This window comes from Trichosurus vulpecula, chromosome 2 (assembly GCF_011100635.1).
Source record: "Trichosurus vulpecula isolate mTriVul1 chromosome 2, mTriVul1.pri, whole genome shotgun sequence".
NCBI classification, from domain to species: domain Eukaryota; kingdom Metazoa; phylum Chordata; class Mammalia; order Diprotodontia; family Phalangeridae; genus Trichosurus; species Trichosurus vulpecula.
In genome coordinates this window covers 185,985,455-186,004,742 of record NC_050574.1, presented here as the reverse complement: position 1 = coordinate 186,004,742, position 19,288 = coordinate 185,985,455, and the positions used below count along the sequence as shown (strand labels likewise).

The 19,288-nt window shown below is 36.5% G+C and overlaps 1 protein-coding gene across 4 annotated transcripts in view; it reads right to left on the bottom strand.

Annotated features, from left to right (window-relative positions):
* CDK8 (cyclin dependent kinase 8) overlaps nt 1-19,288 on the bottom strand; it is a 152,964-nt gene that overhangs the window by 21,233 nt on the left and 112,443 nt on the right. For all 4 annotated transcript variants that reach the window (XM_036745096.1, XM_036745094.1, XM_036745095.1 and 1 more), the window contains one exon: nt 1,234-1,291. In XM_036745096.1, coding sequence (XP_036600991.1) covers nt 1,234-1,291 — 58 coding nt within the window. The remainder of the gene's footprint in view (nt 1-1,233; nt 1,292-19,288) is intronic.

The following is a 19,288-nucleotide window of genomic DNA, read 5'->3' as shown; positions in this document are numbered from 1 at the left end:
TTGCTTGGCAGGTTCTCTCATTTTTTAAGCTTTGCTAGAAGCTTACATTTGAATTTTATCAAATTTGATAGACACCTTTCTCCTTTGATGCTGGGTTACCTATAAGGTCTAAAGAGATGTTTAGTGGCCTGTTCTCCGGAAGATGTGATTTGAGAGTTACTATGAAGGACATTTGATCAAAAGTTTGCACAGTCTAAGTCGTAAAAATTTAGATTGTGTAGCCAGGATGTGTATAGTTGATATAAAACTATCAACTGAAAAGAAATACCAGGGACTTATATAGGGGAAACAGAGATGAAGAAGGGTGAAAGGCATGAGAAGCTCACACTTTGGTAGAGAAGAACCTGTCAGTTGATATGGAATTCTGCAAAGCAAAACATTAAATTTGGTGCACAGGTCTACTAGTCTTCCTACTTTAAGTTAAATATAATTTTGTGAAAGCACTTCATCATTTCCTAGTGCAAAAACATAAAGTAGCTTAAGTATATATGACTAACACAATTATGGAAATGACAATGAAAAATGAGAGAAATGATACATTTGTTCTTTCCTTAGAGTCTCAGATCATCAAGAAATACATGGAATTGTTATTTAATTTTTAATTAAATAATGCTATTAAAGATGCTATTAAAGAACATAGACCCCAGAGTATAGAATGCTTGTGTTATTTATTTGCTTTCAAAAAGACAAACACTCACATCAGTATTTTTTTTAAAAGATAGACTGTTTTAGGATTTATTATTTTAAGCTATCGGCATAAATGGCTGATCAACAGACTTTTATCAAGAAACTGTAGTTTTTAATCCAGTCTTAGTCTCCAGAAAAACAAGTATATTTATATTCTATTGCCCTGGAGAAATAGAACTGATGGGTCTTGGTACATGTTTTGTTCCATCACACAATACATAATGAGAGCTAGCACTAACTAGTCATTTGAGTAGAGGTGAATCTAGTCTCTACATTAAATAACCTGTGCAGGTTATATATAATGAAGGAATAGGTTTTTGGGGACACATACACTGCCTGCTTCATAAGAAGAATGCTTTGGTCTCCAGGCCTATCTGGTAACTTTCATGAATGTGAAAAAATTTTCAATTTGAATAAATGTTCTTTAAAAATTATTTCCATCATATATGAATATACACATATCATTACAAAAAAAGTTAAGTAATAGAACTCCTTTAAAAGATCTAAAAATGTTCAGCACTGTGACTTAACAAAGATATAACATACCAATTTTTACTCTTCCTCGCTCAGGACCTTCACCCATAACTAAAATATTAGCAGGTTTCTGTGGAAACAAAATATTTGCATGTTTTTAAGTAGACAAGATGCCATTATAAATAAAATACCACCTGAAATTTAAAAAACACAAATTTACAAAGCTGTCAAATGAGTTCAGGTCATCAAAGAAGTATTTATTTGTGGATATACACGTATTGAGCACATTATGATTATCTAAACAAAGTCTTACCTTTTCCATAAAGAGAGCTAAGACTTTTCTGAATTTCTTAAATAGCCATTGCTTACACTACTGTATTCTTTGTGAACTATTAAAAGAAAGCTGATAATTCAAATTAGGAAGCATTTATTAAATAGCTACCGTGTGTCAAAGCCCAGTGCTAGATGCTGGGGATAACAAAAATAAAAACAAAATGATCCTTGCCTTATGTGGAAATAATAATTTTTGTTTCTTTAAAAAAAATTAAACTAGAATCTAAAAATACAAACTGAGAAAACCATTCAATTTTAAAATCTCATTTTAAAAATCACTGATTTCTTCCACAACTCTCTAAGAGTGGTTTTAAAAATGTTAATAATTCCCCAAAACATAAGAAAGTAGACATGTTTATTAAAATACTTATTTTCTCCCTAGGCTACCTTGATAGCCTTATTCATTGAATAGGGCTATAGCTTGCTAAATAGTACTAGTACAACTGTACTAGAACCTAAAAGGGCAGGGGGGAATAATCCTAAAGATCACATTGAATATTTTTATTTCAATTGTGTTTACTCTAGGATCTCCTTCAAATCCTCTACTGTACTAATAAAGCCTCTATACTGCTAAAGATTCAATACCATATGACAATCTTTTCAGATTATTTGAATCCCAATAATATCGAAAGCATCCAGATTGCTTTTGCTCTACTCTAAAAATGCCTTTTCTGTGTCAGCAACTTCAAAGACCAGATAAGATTGACAAGGGGCATCTTTCCTGTAGGTGACAGGATGTCTGCAACGAGAACACTGGGATTTCTCTTATCTTGATATTCTAGGGACATTTGCATCTTGGGATCATAATCTCTAAAGGACACTACCTTGTCAATTGTCTTGTTCAACTAAGAAACTTCCTTTCTTATGATATGGAGATCATAAAATCGAATAACACAGACATGCTGAGTTGGGACTAAAAATGTATTTAAACCTTCTCATTCCTTGTTCAGGCAGTCAGAACTTATGCTCTGGCTCTTTGTACATACAAGTAAGCTAGCTTTACTAGCTTTAAGGGAATAAACATTATGAATTTATATATAACCTAGCCAGTGTGCCTCCTTTAACCAAACTTTCAGGTCAACACATACAAGACAACCAACTATCATTCCAACTACTATTCAGCTACAAAAAATAAAGACATTTTTTGATATCAAAAAGAAAGTATACTACTGAGCTTAAATTACTCTGTGTTTGCCATAAAGCTCCAGAGGTTAGAAATCCATAGAATCGTAGAACTTTAGGAATGGAAAGGACAAGAGAAAATTTATTCTAAAGACTGAATTTTAGAAATGAAGTGACTGAGACCAAAGTGATTGCCCCAGGAAACAAAACAAATTAAAAACAAAACCATGATTAAAACCTGATTCTTAGTCTGATACCCTTTCTATAACATTCTTGAAAGAAACACTGACAAAGATTTTTCTATTAGTGAATACTAATGCTGTAATACTACCGCTCATTTTTAATTTGCATTTTCTTCTAGAAAATGATACCAGAACTCAGGCAGTTTTTCAAATGCCATAAATGCATACACTTCTAGGGATGGGTTCAATAATTGCCCTTTTAACTTTTAACAGGTATTCTTACCAACATTTTCCCTAATGTTCATCTGTGTGTAACCTTAAACATCCAAAATTGCTTATACATACACTTTAGTTTATCATAGTCAGCTGGTTGACCATGGAGCCAGCATTTCATGAAAGGGAGTAAGATCATGAGGTCATAGATGGAGAGGTAAAAGGTACCTCATCTAGTCCAACTGCATAATTTTAAAGATGAAACAAGAGAAGTTATATCACCCTGAAAATATCTGATCTTATCTGATCATGGAAGCTAAGTAGGTTTAGGCCCATGGTTAGGCCAATTGGATAGTAAATCACTTGGGAGTAGTGGGTACTATAAATTTTGAGAGGCAGTATGACCTAATGGATAGTGCTGAACTGGGAAATAGATACATGAAGACATAAGTTCAAATCCAGGCTTTAACTTTTACTTACTCCACTCCACGAAAAGCACTTAATCTCTCTGAGCCTCAATTTCTTCATCTGAAAGCATGGTTGGACTAAGTGCTTAAAAGGTCCCTTCTTCCAGCTTTGAATCTTTGATCTTATGATCCTATAAATGACATACTACACACTACTCTAGAGTAGAACAAGACAATTCCTTCCAGCCCAACACACATTTAAAACCCAGTGTGCTGGGTTCAAGACAATAAAAGTGAAAATCTCTATAGTCATAGGGAATTTACAATATAAAAGATGGAAATGGCATGTACACAAGTAAGTACAAGATAAGAAGTGACGGGACAAAAGAAGAGATCAAGATGAAGTAATGTAGGAAAATTTGAGCAGAATTTATGGGAAGAGAAATCAGGAATGGGTTTATGGAGGAGGTGGTACTTTAGTTGAGAGTTAAAAGAAAATAAGGCATTCAAAAGCCATACATCTAGTCTACATCTCTCCATGTTTTCCATAAGAACAGCTTGGGATACTTTAAACAAATTCTTTGCTATAATATACACATACATACACACACACACACACACACACACACACACACACACACACAAAACACCTACAGATCCCCTGCTTAAATTTGTTATTAAAAAAAAATAAAAGAAGATTAGTCTGGCATAAACTGTTTGTTTTTTTTTAAATCAGACATTCTAGGTCTTTGTGATCAATGCTGCTTCTTTTTTTGTTTTAAGAAGTAACCTCTTTAATATATACCATAGGCTAACTATCAATCATTTTCTTATCCACGTCACATTTCAAAATCTACACTCAAAGCTCCTCCTAAGAAAGATCATCTCTGCCCACCTTACTTGGCAGTGAACATGATTCCTCCTCTGATCATCTCCCAAGAACCTATTGGTGTGGGCACTCCTATTTACTCAGAGAGCTGCTGGGGACTGCCCCCATCTCCCATTTGAACTTCACCAATTGCTGTGGCTTATTTATTAGTGTAGTGTGGAAAGCCCCTAGCTAAAGCCTGGTGTACCTTTAGGTTGGGGGAAGGGGTCTCCCTAAAAGGAAGGACCTATTTGCACATGAAGTAGAACGGTTACAAGGGGGCATAAATCCAGCAGACCAAATTCATCTCTGAAAAATTGTACCCTTCACTTGCTGTCTACTAATATCAGGGAGCTGCCTATAAAGGAAAATCATCTTTATAAATCCAACTATGCATAACTTCCCAGTTCAGTCACCTAAAAAGAGACAAAGAGCAATTTCTATCTGGGCTCTAATTGGTTCAGATGACTTGTAAGAGCAAATCCTCTGAAGTTCTCCAGCCTATGGGACTCTGCAGCTGACAATTAGCCCTTGTGCTGATGATTCATGAACTTGATGTTTAAATTTCTCTTACAAAAACCCAAATATATTGAGGATGAAAGCCAATCCACTCTGAGGCCTCCACTAAAAGGCCCAAGGATGTTGGCAGTATCAGACGGAAGGGGACATATTCTAGAGATGTTACAGAAGTGAAACTGACAGGTCTTGGCAACAGCTTGGATGTGAGGGGAGGGGAGATGAGAAATAGTGGGAAGTCCAGAATGCTTCCTAGATTGTAGGCCTGGGGAACTATGAGAATGGTAGTGCCCTCAACAGTAATAGGGAAGTCTGGAACAGGGAAGGGTTTGAAATGTAAAACCACATGAAAAACACATGAGTCTGGGTCATAAGTCAGTTAATATGGCATATTTTGCTCATGACGTTTTTGTTTTCAACCTAAAATTTTGGTGGTATGTTTCTTTCTAGCTTTTAGCACATTATTAGCTTTTGTTTTCAACTAAAAGTTTGGTTCTTATCACATTAAAAACAAACAAAAAAAAAAAACCTAAGGAAAAAAAGTTGTTGAAAAGAAAAATAACTGCACAGAGTGGCAATGCGGTATAAAATAAAGGACACTAGATGTGAAGTCAAGAGGACAGGGGTTCAAATCCAGGTGTTTGCTTTTGTGACCTTGGGAAAGATATCTCAGCTCTCTGAACCTCAGCTTCCCCATCTGTAAAAGAAGTCCAAGCTTAAAACCAAGAATATGTAAAATGTTATAATCAATATTCCCTCTCATTTTTGGTAATTATGAACAGATGAACAGCTCAATGAGCCAATAACTATGATTGCTATATAGAAAGCAAACTGACAGAAAGTTAGGCTCAATACATCCCCTCTAGTTTTCTATAATGTGAACAGATGAGCAAATTCAGTGGTCTAACAACTATATTAGCTATATACAAAACAAACTGGAAAAACTGAACAAGGATAAACAGAGTTTAGTTAGTGGATTGAAGGGAGAGGACAACTCTTGTTGGCTGTCCAACTCCTCAAATCATACCCGCCACTCCAAAAAGGGAAAAGTGGGGTGGGAGGTACAGTTTTACTCTTGTCTTTGTATTCCCAGTGTCTAGCCTAGTGTAGTGCCTTGCACAAAGTAGACAATTAATAAATGTTTATTGAATTGAACATTAGGAACCCATGCAAGGCTGGTTTACCAGAGAATATATTAAGGCCTAAGATTAGTACCACCAGAATCAATAGCAAGCATTTATTGGGTTGCTTGTCCCTCTCAGAATCTATTTTGTGTGTGTGCATATATATAAACAAATATATATACATACATACATATATATATACATATATATATATATACACACACATACATACGTGTGTGTGTGTATGTAAATAAAAATAATTATTTCCTCTAAGTATACGGTAAGCTTTCTGGAGTGCTGGGATTGTTTTCATTTTTGTCTTTGGATTTCACCATATAACATCTATATCCAAGGCACAATGTTAGGCAAAGCTACCTTGCCCCCAACCCTCACTCCACCTTCACCTTTTGGGAGCAGGGGGTATAATCAGAGGAGTTTGGCTGTCAACAGAGCTGACCTTTCCCTCCAATCCATTCACTAAACTATTTAACTCTACTCAGGATTTCCAATTTGCTTTGTACATAGCAAGCACAGTTGTTGGCTCATCAAATTTGGTCATTTGTTCTCATTACTAAAAATTAGAAGAAATATTCTGGGTTTTAATACGACTAAACTAAATATGAATGATTTCACAGAATTACAGGGTTTTTGAATTGAAACAGATCTCACTGGCCATTTTATCTTACCTACACCTGAAAAATAATCCCTACTATAACTTACAAGTGGTTATCCAGGCTCTGCACAAATAACTCCAATGAAGTGGAACGCATTCCCTCCTGAGGCATTCCATTCCATTTTTAATTATTAAGAAGCTGTCTCATACATCAATAATAAATTTGTATCTTTGCAACTTCCACCTGAGTGGGCCTGAGTCTTCTCCCAATAGTCTTTTGACTGATCATCACATGGCACTGCTCTCCTCCTCCTTTTCTAGCTTACCTATATTATTCCTAAAACTGTGGTGCCCAGAAATGAACAAACAGTTCTAGATGTGACCTTGCTAAAAAGCTAACCTGACAACAAGATTATCACCACTTATTCACAGAAGCTATGACTCTCAGTGTAGCTTAAGATGGCATTAATTTATCTGGCTGTCATATCATGCTGACTTAATACTGAACCTGTAGTCCACAGATGTTTATCTCAAGATATTTTACAAAATGTTGTCAAGCCACGCTGGACACATCTTGACTTCTGAAGTTGCTTTTTTGAAGTCAAATGTAAGACTTTATCTTTAATAAATTTCATCCCTTTCAATGAGTTGCAAAGTTCTAGATAAGATCTTTTTTGGGGGGCAGGGCACAGAATCAAGATGGTGAAGTAAAGGTGGGGACTTGCTTGAGTGTTCCCCCAAACCCCTCCAAACAAATGACTCTAAACAAATTCTAGCACAACAGAACCCACAAAATGACAGCGTAAAGCAAATTTCCAGCCCAAGAAAACATGGAAGGTCAACAGGAAAGGTCTGATGTACCAGCCAGAGAGGGCCATGCGGGCACAGATGGGGCCAGAGCAGGCCTGAGGGGAATGAATCACTGACAGCCATGGCATTTTCCAGACTTCTCAACCCACACATGCCAAAGACAAGTTAGAAGGTCAAGAGACATGGGTGAGAAACGAGCATGGTCCCACCCCAGCCCCAGGGTGGCAGCAGTGGCAGAGGTGGCTGATTCCAGAGTTCTCAGCCCACAGGTGGTGGGGGGATCCAGCAGCTGATCAGAGGAGCATCTCTTTGCTGGCTGAGGCAGGATTTTTTTGCTTTGCCTGTGCTTCAATCTAGGTAACAGTCCTATGTGGCAGTCCTGGGGTGCAGAGGAGCACTGGTGTGGCAGAGCTTGTGAGGGCAATGGAGAGGGAATCCTCCTCATAGTTCTAAGGCAGGAAAGAAAGCTTGTGGTCACTTATAGACCTCAGCATAGGCAAGGAGATGAGTAAACACCTCTCCTTTCATCATACCACCTTGAGAGAACTGAAAATTTACAGGTCCCTAGGAGTATGTCTGAAAACAGCTACACAAAATCTCTGAAGATTGGGACACTACACCCTTGACATGGGAAGAAGAGTGCTACCTTAACAAAGAGCTAAAACGTCAAGTAATTGGCTGGGAAAATGAGTAAACAAAAAAAAAAAGACTATAGAATCTTACTTTGGTGGCAAAGAAGATCAAAATATACAACCAGAAGAAGACAACAAAGTCAAACCTCCTGCAAGAAAAGCCTCCAAGAAAAATATGAACTGGTTGCAGGCCATGGAAGAGCTCAAAAAGGATTTTGAAAATCAAGCAAGAGAAGTAGAGGAAAAATTAGAAAGAGAAATGAGAGTGATGCAAGAAAATCATGAAAAATGAGTCAAACCAGCTTGCTAAAGAGACCCTCCCCCAAAATACTGAAGAAAATAACACCTTAAAAAATAGATTAACTCAAATGGCAAAAGAGGTCCAAAAAGCCAATGAGGAGAATGCCTTAAAAAGTAGAATCAGCCAAATGGAAAAGAGGATCCAAAAGCTCACTAAAGAAAACAATTCCTTAAAAATTAGAATGGAGCAAATGGAAGCTTAATGACTTTATGAGAAAGCAAAAAATTATAAACCAAAACCAAAAGAATAAAAAAAATAGAAGACAATGTGAAATATCTCACTGGAAAAACAACTGACCTAGAAAATAGATCCAGGATAGATCATTTAAAAATTACTGGACTACCTGAAAGCAACAATCAAAAAGAACCTAGACATAATCTTTCAAGAAATTATCAAGGAAAATTGCCCTGATGTTCTAGAACTATATGTGAAAATAGAAATTGAAAGAATCCACTGATCACCTCCTGAAAGAGATCCCAAAAGGAAAACTCCTTGGAATATTGTAGCCAAATTCCAGAGTTCCCAGATCAAGGAGAAAATATTGCAAGCAGCCAGAAAGAAACAATTCAAGTATTGTGGAAACACAATCAGGATAACACAAGATTTACCAGCTTCTACTTTAAGGGAGAGCTTGGAATATGATATTCTGGAGGTCAAAGAAGCTAGGATGAAAACCAAGAATCACCTACCCAGCAAAACTGAACATAATCCTTCAGAGGAGAAAATAGATATTTAATGAAATACAGGACTTTCAAGCACTCTTGATGAAAAGACCAGAGCTGAATAAAAAATCTGACTTTCAAATACAAGAATCAAGAGAAGCAAGAGAAGGTAAGCAGGAAAGAGAAATCATAAGGGACTTATTGAAGTTGAACTGTTTATATTCCTACATGAAAAGATGATACTTGCAACTCATGAGAACTTTCTCAGTATAAGAGTAGTTAGAGGGAATATATGTTTGTATATGTGTGTGTGTGTGTGTGTGTGTATACACATACACACATACATATATACACTCATATACATATGTGTGTATATATGTATGTAAGTGTATATAGGTGTATATGTATATATATGTATATATGTGTACATATACATATATAGAAAGAGCACACGGTGAGTTGAATATGAAGGGATGATATCTAAAAAAATATAAGGGGTGAGAGAGGATTGTAATGAAAGAAGGAGAAAGGGAAAGGTAGACTGGGGTAAATTGTCTCACATAAAAGAGGAAAGAAAAAGCCTTTACAATAGACGGGAAGAGGGGGGAGGTGAGAGGGAATGAGTGAACCTTACTATCATCGGATTTGGCTTAAGGAGAAAATAATATACACACTCAATTGGGTATTAAAATCTATCTTACCCTACAGGAAAGCAGGGAGGAAGGGGATAAGAGAGGGCAAAATGGAGGAGGAGGTAATCAGAAGCAAACACTTTTGAGGACGGACAGGTTCAAAGGAGAGAATGGGGAGGGGGGATAAGATGGAGGGAAATATAGTTAGTCTTTCACAACATGACTGCTATGGAAGTGTTCTGTATGACTATGCATATCACACCTATAGCAAATTGCTTGCCTTCTCAATGGGTGTGGGTGGGGAGAGAGGAAATGAGAGAATGTGGAACTCAAAGTTTTAAAAACAAATGTTAAAAACTGTTTTTACATGCAACTGGGAAATTAGATATACAGGCAATGGGGTATAGAAATCTGTCTTGCTCTACAGGAAAATAGAAGAGAAGGGGATAAGAGAAGGCAGGGGGGAAGTGATAGAAGGGAAGGCAGATTGGGGGAAGGGGTAATCAGAATGCATGCTGTCTTGGGGTGGGGGGAGGGGAGAAATAGGGAGAAAATTTGGAACTCAAAATCTTGTAGAAATGAATGTTGAAAACTAAAAATAAATTAATTTAATAAAAAAGCTCTTTTTAAATCCTGTCTCTATAATTCAGTGTTACTTATATTACCCAACTTTGTGTCATCTGCACATTTGATAAAGATGTAATCTTGGCTTTTATCCAAGTCACCGATAAAAATATTAAACAGCACAGGGTCAAATACAGATCTCCAGAGCACTTCCTTGGAAATGACCTTCCAACTTGAAAGCGATTAACAACTACCCCCAATCTGACCATTCAACTAATTCCAAATCTCTTAATTGCCAAAGTTAATGGCCTTTTCTCAATTCTCATTTTTCTTGAACTCTCTGAAGCCTTTGAAACTGATGATTACCCTCTTCTTGACATTCTCTTCTTTCTAGGCTTTCAGGACACTACTCTCACTTGGTTCTCCTTCTACCTGAGTCCTCTTTCTTAAGTCTTCTTTGCTACATCATCTAGGTCATGCTAGCTAACCATGGGTGTCCCCCACAGAACTGTCCTGGGCCCTCTTCTCTTTTCCTCTATACTACACCACTTAGTGATTTCATCAGCTCCCAATGATTCAATTATCATTTCTATGCTGATGATTCTCAGTCCTGCTTATCCAGCCCTAACATCTCTCCTGACCTCCAGTCTCACATTTCCAACTGCGTATTAGACATCCCAAATTGGATATCCCATAGATAGTGTAAACATATTTTCCAAATGGAACTAATTCTCTTTCTCTGCAAAATCTCTCCTCTCCTTAACTTCCTATTAGTTTCAAGGGTATTACCATCTTCCCAGTCACCCAGACTCACACCCAGGTGTCACCCTTAACTCCTCATTCTCTTACCCACCCTAACCAATCTATTGCCAAGGCTTGTTGATTTTACCTTTGAAACATCTCTCAAATATATCCTCTTCTCTTACACCAGACTACTGTAATAGCCTGCTGATTGTTTCCCACATCGTAAGTCTCTCCACTACAAATCACCCTCCAATCAACTGTTAAAAGTGATCTTTCTAAAGCCCAGGGCTGACTATGTCAACTCCCCCTCCCCCACCTCAATAAACTCCAGTGGCTCCCTATTACCTCCAGGATCAAATATAAACACCTGTTTGACATTCAAAGCTCTTTATAACCTCTATCATCAACTTTTCCAGTCTTTTACACTTTATTACCCCCATATACACATTCTTGAGGACCAGTTCAGGTGCAGAGATGATCATCACCAGAGGGCTGACCATTAAGGGATTAATTTTTTTTGAAGAATGAAGCCCAATAAAGCAGATGTAGGGGAGTTGCCATCTGAATTAGTAGAGGGGGCACACACAGGCATGAAATAGTGCATCCTTTAAGTACTGAAGAAGAGAGAACTTTGTAGGCAGTTCAGTAAGTACTCCACATTTCATAGATAAATTATTTAAGTGCTTTGGTTAAAGGTCTTGATCTATTTTCTAAATTTTCATTTTACCAATTTTATAACTCACAGGCTTGCTTATTAAACTTCAAAGTTTTGCTTTATTGTTGCTACTTTATTTTTTAAAAAACATTTAAAAAAAGAAAATACTGTTTTTGCAACAATCTTACCTCAACATGAGCCTTGTGATAGGTAAATGTTTAAAGTGTTAAAACAAATATATAATGTGATGGTCTTTTCTGATAAATGGAAGACAAAGAAATCTTTGGTTACTTTGAAAAGGCTAAATATCCTAAAGTTACTTTCAGAAATCCATACTAAGTTTCATGTTGTGTAGAATCAATAAGTTTGAGTTGCTTTAGAGATGTTTATTTGAGAATAATGTCAATAACATTTACTTCTAGTCTACAACTCTACACATCAACAACTTTACACTGACTTAAAATTGTAACAAACATACATTGGTACCTACAACTTTAATATTCATCACTCTCTCCCTACCCATTGAGAAGGCAAAAAATTAACACCCACTATACATATGAAGTCATGAAAAACATATTTCTGCAAAAGCAACGTTCAAAAAGAAAGGAAGAAAAAGAAACATACTTAAATCTGCCCTGTGAGACCACCAGTTCTCTATCTGGTGGTGAATAGCATTTTACATCATGAGCTCTTTGGAGCTGTGATGGACCATTGTATCAATCAGTGAAAATCAGTCTTTTCACAGTTGATTACCTTTACAATATTACTGTTACTGTGTACAATGGTCTCCTGGTTCCACTCACTTCACTTTGCATCAATTCACTTAAGTCTTCCCAGGTTTTTTTCTGAAGCGATCCCCCCTTCACCATTTCTTACAGCACAATAGTATTCCATTACATTCATTTACCCTAACTTGTTCAGCTATTCCCCAATTGATGTGTATGCCTTCAGTCTCCAATTCTTTGCTACTGCAAAAAAAAACTATAAATATTTTTTGTATAAATGGGGCCCTTTCCTTTTTCTTTTACCTCCTTGGGGTACAGACCTAGTAGCATAGCAGTAATGCTGAGTCAAAGGGTAGGCACAATTTTTTTTCTTTGGAATAGATGGACCACTTCAAAGTTTCACCAAAAGTACATTAGCATATCTATTTTCCCACATTCCCTCCATTATTTGTCATTTTCCTTTTCTGTCATGTCAGACAACCTGATAGGTATGAAGTGGTACCACATAACTTTTAATTTGCAGTTCTCTAATTATTGCTGATTTTGAGCATTTTTACATGACTACTGGTAGTTTTGACTTCTTCCTCTGAAAACTGCCTGTTCATATCCTTTGATTATTTATCAATTGCTTAATAGCTCCTATTGGGATCTGAAATATATTTATAGAACTGATAAATGCTTTTCCACAAGGGTAGGGATAATTTTGAAGCAAAATAAAAGAAAAATATTAAACCTATGTTCACAAGGAAAAATACAGTACAGAAAAACTATTTTTGATAGGTATGGAGGAAAAAATGTTGCTACCTTGATGTTTCCTAAAGTGCCCCTCCATTCACTGAAAAAAAAAAAATTCTGTAGAACACAATTTGGAAAACCTTGCTCTAAATATTTACATTACCCTAGATGTAACTTGACTTCTCCAGACAGTTTAAAAAAAGGGCAACACAAGACCAATCAGTCAACAAACATTTAATAAGCACTTTCTATGTATCAGACACTGAGCTAAGGGCTGAGTACACAAAAAAAGGCAAAATATAGTTCCTGACCTAAGGCCTATCCTAAAGGTGAATGAAGGCAAACACTCAAAATGCCAGCTTATACTTGGCCACTGTTTATGTGAGGCCTTTGTAAAAAGACTTGACACATATTTGGGACCTGGAACCAGGGAGAAAGAAAGTGGAATATTGCTGCAGGCTTCTGTTTCCAAATCTTAAAATCAGTCATCACAGGCTCTTTTGGCAGCCTCTGAAAAGGGTCAAAGGAGTAAAGTAAATCTGAATCATTCAACCCAATTCAATAAGCATTTATTAAACTCCCACTACATGCCAGGAACTGGGCTAAGCACTGGAAAAAAGAAAAAAAAAATCCTTACCCTCAAGGAGTTTACATTCTATCAGTGTCAAGAGCATGTAGGTAAAAAACAAAAAATATACCAAGTAAATACAAGGTGGGACGGGAAGAGTATTAACTGCTGATTGGGCAGGATCATGAAAAGCTTCTTGTAAGAGGTTGTATTTGAACGGATTTTTGAAAGAAGCTAAGAATTATAAGAGGTTGAAGGTAGGAGTACATTCCAGGCCAAGAAGATAGAGCCTATAAAAGGAGATGCAACTGAAAAAGCTAGAAAAAGAATGATTTGAAAATCCTCAATTAAATACCAAATTAAAAATACTGAAAACCAAAAGAGATTAATAAAAGTGAAATCAAGAAAACTACTGAACTAATAAACAAAACTAAGAGCTGGTTTATGAAAAAAAATAAAATCGATAAATCTTTGGTCAATTTGATTAAAAAAAAGAAGAAAACCAAATTACTAGTATCAAAAATGAAAAGGGTGAATTCACCTCCAAGGAAGAGGAAATTAAAACAATAATTAGGAATTATGTTGCCCAACTGTATGCCCGTAAATGTGACAACCTGAGGGAAATGGATGAATATTTACAAAAATATAAACAGTCCAGGTTAACAGAGGAGGAAGTAAAATAGCTAAATAACCCCATCTCAGAAAAATAAATTGAGCAAGCCATCAATGAATTCCCTAGGAAAAAATCTCCAGGGCCAGATGGTTTTACATGTGAATTCCATCAAACATCTAAAGAACAACTAATTCCCATACTTTATAGACTATTTGGGAAAATAGGTGAAGGAGTCCTACCAAATTCTTTTTATGACACAAATATGGTCCTAACACCCAAAACAGGAAGAGTCAAAACAGAAAAGGAAATTATAGACCAATTTCCCTAATGGATGTTGATGCAAAAATTCTAAATAAAATGTTAGCAAAAAGATTGCGGCAACTTATCAGGAGAATAATACACTATCATCAGGTAGGAGTTATTCCAGGCATGAAAGGCTGGTTCAGTATTAGGAAAACTACCAGCATAATTGATCATATCAACAACAAAACTAGCAGAAACCATATGATTATCTCAATAGACGCGGAAAGAGCTTTTGACAAAATACAACATCCATTCCTATTAAAAACACTAGAAAGCATAGGAATAAATGGAGTCTTCTCTAAAATTATAAGTAGCAGCTGCCTAAAACCATTAGCAAGCATTATATGTAGTGGGGATAACCTAGATCCATTCCCAATATGATCAGGGGTGAAACAAGGTTGTCCATTATCATCCCTATTATTCAATTTGGTACTAGAAATGTTAGCTTTAGCAATAAGAGAAGAAAAAGAAATTGAAGGAATTAGAATAGGCAAAGCAGAAACTAAATTATCACTTTTTGCGGATTATATGATCATTTACTTGAAGAATCCTAGAGAATCAAGTGAAAAACTACTTGAAATAATAAACAACTTTAGCAAAGTTGCAGGGTATAAAATAAACCTACATAAATCCACAGCATTCCTATAGATTACTAACAAAGCCCAACAGCAAGAAACAGAAACAGAAATTCCATTTAAAGTTACTGTAGACACTATAAAATATTTGGGAATCTACCTGCTAAGACAAACCCATGGCCTATACGAACATAATTATGAAACACTTTTCACACAAATAAAATCAGATCTAAATAAATGGAATAACATCAGCTGCTTTTGGTTAGGCTGAGCTAATATAATAAAAATGACAATTTTACCTAAATTAATTTACTTGTCCAGTGCCATACCAATTAAACTACCAAAAAATTATTTTACAGAGCTGGATAATAACAAAATTCATCTGGAAGAACAATAGGTCCAGAATACCAAGGGAATTAATGAAAAGAGATGCTAGGGAAGGTTGCCTAACCATACCAGATATCAAACTGTACTACAAAGCAGCAGTCATTAAAACAACTTGGTAATGGCTAAGAAAGAGAGTGGTGGATCACTGGAATAGGTTAGGTACACAAGACGCAGTAGTCAATGACTACAGCAATCTGCTCTTTGATAAACCCAAAGAATCCAGCTTCTGGGCTAAGAATTCACTATTTCACAAAAACTACTGGGAAAATTGGAAAATGGTAGAGCAGAAACTGGGCATAGACCAATATCTTACACCATATACCAGAATAAAGTCAAAATGGTTTCATGATTTAGGAATAAAGGCTGATACTATAAGCAATTTGGGAAAGCAAGGAATAGTTTACCTGTCAGATTTATGGGAAAGGGAAGAATTCATGACCCAACAAGAGATAGAGAGCATTACAAAATACAAAATGAATAATTTTGATTATGTTAAACTGAAAAGCTTTTGTACAAACAAAGCCAATGCAACAAAGATTAGGAGGGAAGCAGAAAACTGGGAGAAAATCTTTACAACCAGTGTCTCTGATAAAGGCTTCATCTCTAAAATATACAGGGAAGTGAGCCAAATTTATGGGAATACAAATCATTCCCCAATTGAGAAATGGTCAAAGGATATGAACAGGCAGTTTTCAGAGGAAGAAATTAAAGATATCTATAGGCATATGAAAAAATGCTCTAAATCACTATTGATTAGAGAAATGTAAATCCAAACAACTCTTAGGTACCACATCTCTCTTGTCAGATTGGCTAACATGACATAACAGGAAAATGATAAATGCTGGAGTGGATGTGGGGAAATTGGAACATCATTACATTGTTGGTGGAGTTGTGAATTGATCCAGACATTCTAGTGAGCAATTTGGAACTACGCCCAAAGGGCTATAAAAATGTGCATACCCATTGCCCCAGCAATATCACTTCTAGGGCTGTACCCCAAAGAGATCACACAAATGGGAAAGGGACCCACATGTACAAAAATATTTATAGAGGCTCTTTTTGTGGTAGCAAGGAATTGGAAATCAAGGGGATACCCATCAATTGGGGAATGGCTAAACAAGTTGTGGTATATGAATGTAATGGAATACTACTGTGCTATAAGAAATGGGGAAGATATGGACTTCATAATAACCCAGAAAGACCTAAATGTTATGATGCTGAGTGAGGGGAGCAGAAGCAGGAGAACAATGTGCACAACCACAAACATAGTGCTTCTGTGATGAGTAACTTTGATAGATGTGGCTCTTCTCAGCAATACAAGGTTCAAAGACAGCTCTAAAGGACTCATTATGGAAAGAGCTATCTACATCCAGAGAAAGAAATATGGAGTCTGAATGCAGATTGAGGCAAACTATTTGCTCTTTTTTTTCTTTCTCTTCTTTCATGGTTTTGTTTCTTCTTTCTCATGATTCACTCCATTGGTCATAATTCTTCTTTACAACTTGACTACTGTGTAAATAAGTTTAATGAGAAGGTGTATGTAGAACATATATCAGATTCCATGCCATCTTGGGGGGGGAGGGGGAGGTGGAAGGAGAAGGAGGGGAAGAAAAATTGGGAACTCAAAAACTTGTGGAACTGAGTGTTGTAAACTAAAAAAAAAAAATCTAAAAAAATTTTTTTAAAAAAGCATGGAGACAATAATGGTGTATATCAGGAATAGCCAATAGAACAGAATGACTGGGTTGTACAGTGTGGGAAAGAAAATACTGTGCAATGCCAATCATTTGTAAATGCCAACCAGAAACATTTGTATTTGCTCCTAAAAGTAATAAAGAGCCAATGGAGCTTTTTGAGCAAGGAAGTCATAAAGTCAAACCTGTGTTTTTGGAAGACAGACTACAGAGGGGAGAGTTTTGAGATCGAAGACCTATTAGGAGGATATTCCAATAGTCTACATAAGCAGGTCCTAAAGTTGTGGTCTAGGGACCCTTTTATGTCCCTGAGATCCTTGCAGGGGTCCACATGTTTAAAATTATTTTATTAAGACCTTTAATTTCTAATATGCTAAACATCAAGAGATATTTACATTTGAAAAATTCTTCAAAATGTCCTAATAATTATTTAAGAATACAAAAGGAAATTTAGACCAAAAAGTTTGAGAACCATTGATCTAGGTGAAAAGTGAATAAATACAGGCACACCTTAGGGATATTGCTAGTTTGGTTCCAGACTACTGCAATAAACTAAATATTTCAATAAAGTGAGTCACAATTTTTTTGGTTTTCCAGTGCACATAAAATTTATTTTTATGCTATATCGTAGTCTGTAAAGTGTGCAATAGAATTACGTCTTTAAAAAGCCAATGTATATACATTAATTTATTACTACTTTATTACTAAAAGAAAATGCTAACCATCATCTGAGCCTTCAATGAGTCATAATCTTTTCACTAGTGGAGGGTATTGCCTCAATGTAGATGGCTGCTGACTGATCAGGGTGGTGGTTGTTAAAGGCTGGGGTGGATGTGGCAATTTCTTAAAATAAGACAACAAGGAAGTGTGCCATATCAACTGACTCTTCCTTTCACTTGAACTCTTAAGAGGCCATTGTAGGGTTATTAGTTGGTCTAATTTCAACATTGTTGTGTCTCAGGGATAGGAAAGCCCAAAGAGAGGGAAAGCCAGTCAGTGGAACAGTCAGAACATAAACAAAATTTATTGATTAAGTTTGCCATCCCTTATGGATGCAATTCATGGGTGCCCCAAAACAATTACAGTAGTAATTGTGACAGAACACCACAAGAGATATAATGAAAAAGTTTGAAATATTGCAAGAATTACCAAAATGTGACATACAGGCATGATGTGAGCACATGTTGTTGGAAAAATGGCCCAAATAGACTTGCTCAACATAGACTTGCCACAAACCTTCAAATTATAAAAAACAAAACAAAAATCACAGTATGTGCAAAGTACAATAAAGTGACACAAAATAAAACAAGGTATGCCTATATAAGAGAAAATATGGAGACAGGATTAAAGGGCTTTGGCAAATTATTAGACATGGGGATAAGAGAGAAATAAAAATCAAGTAGGACTCCAATACTGCAACCTTGGTGAGTGGAAGGACAGAAATAAGGAGTACTATTTCTAAGGTCATCTACCGAGGAGGGAAGAAGTACTGGTAACCTAGTGACTTCTTTACCCCCACCCTAGGCCTATCCCCTCCAGTGTAAACAGAGAGCAGAGTTTATGTTGAAACTGGAGAAGGTGCCCTGCCACCTTAAAGATCTATGGCATCATGTGTCAGATTCCTACTACTACCAGCAAAGAGTGGCAAAGAGAGGTTCTCCACTTCTATTTAAGTGAGGGAGTGCTTAAAGGCAAGGGACGCAGGCAGTACAAAGGCATTAGGAAAAGGAAAAAAGCAAAGGAAAACGAAGAGGAGGGATGGGGGAGAGAGGTATCAGCATTCAATGGGAAAGGGAAAGGAAGAGTGGTGACAAGATTGGCAGGAAGGGCTCTTCAAAGTACCTGTTCAGCTGAGCACAATGGAGTGGATATGTTGAGTGAGAGTGACAACTCAAGGATGAACCAAGGACAAGAATCTGGCTCACTCAAAGTATGATGATGCTCTTGATAGCAACAGAGAAGTCTGGAAGAAGGTTTGAGAGGGAGGATAACGAGTTCTGTTTTGGACAAGTTAAGCTTGAGATGCCTATAAGAAACAGTTCAAAATATCCAACAGGCCATCGGTGATAAAAGACTGGAGCTCAGAAGAGAAATGAAGGCTGGATATGCTGATCTGGAAGAATAACTGAAATCTTGGGAATTGATGAGG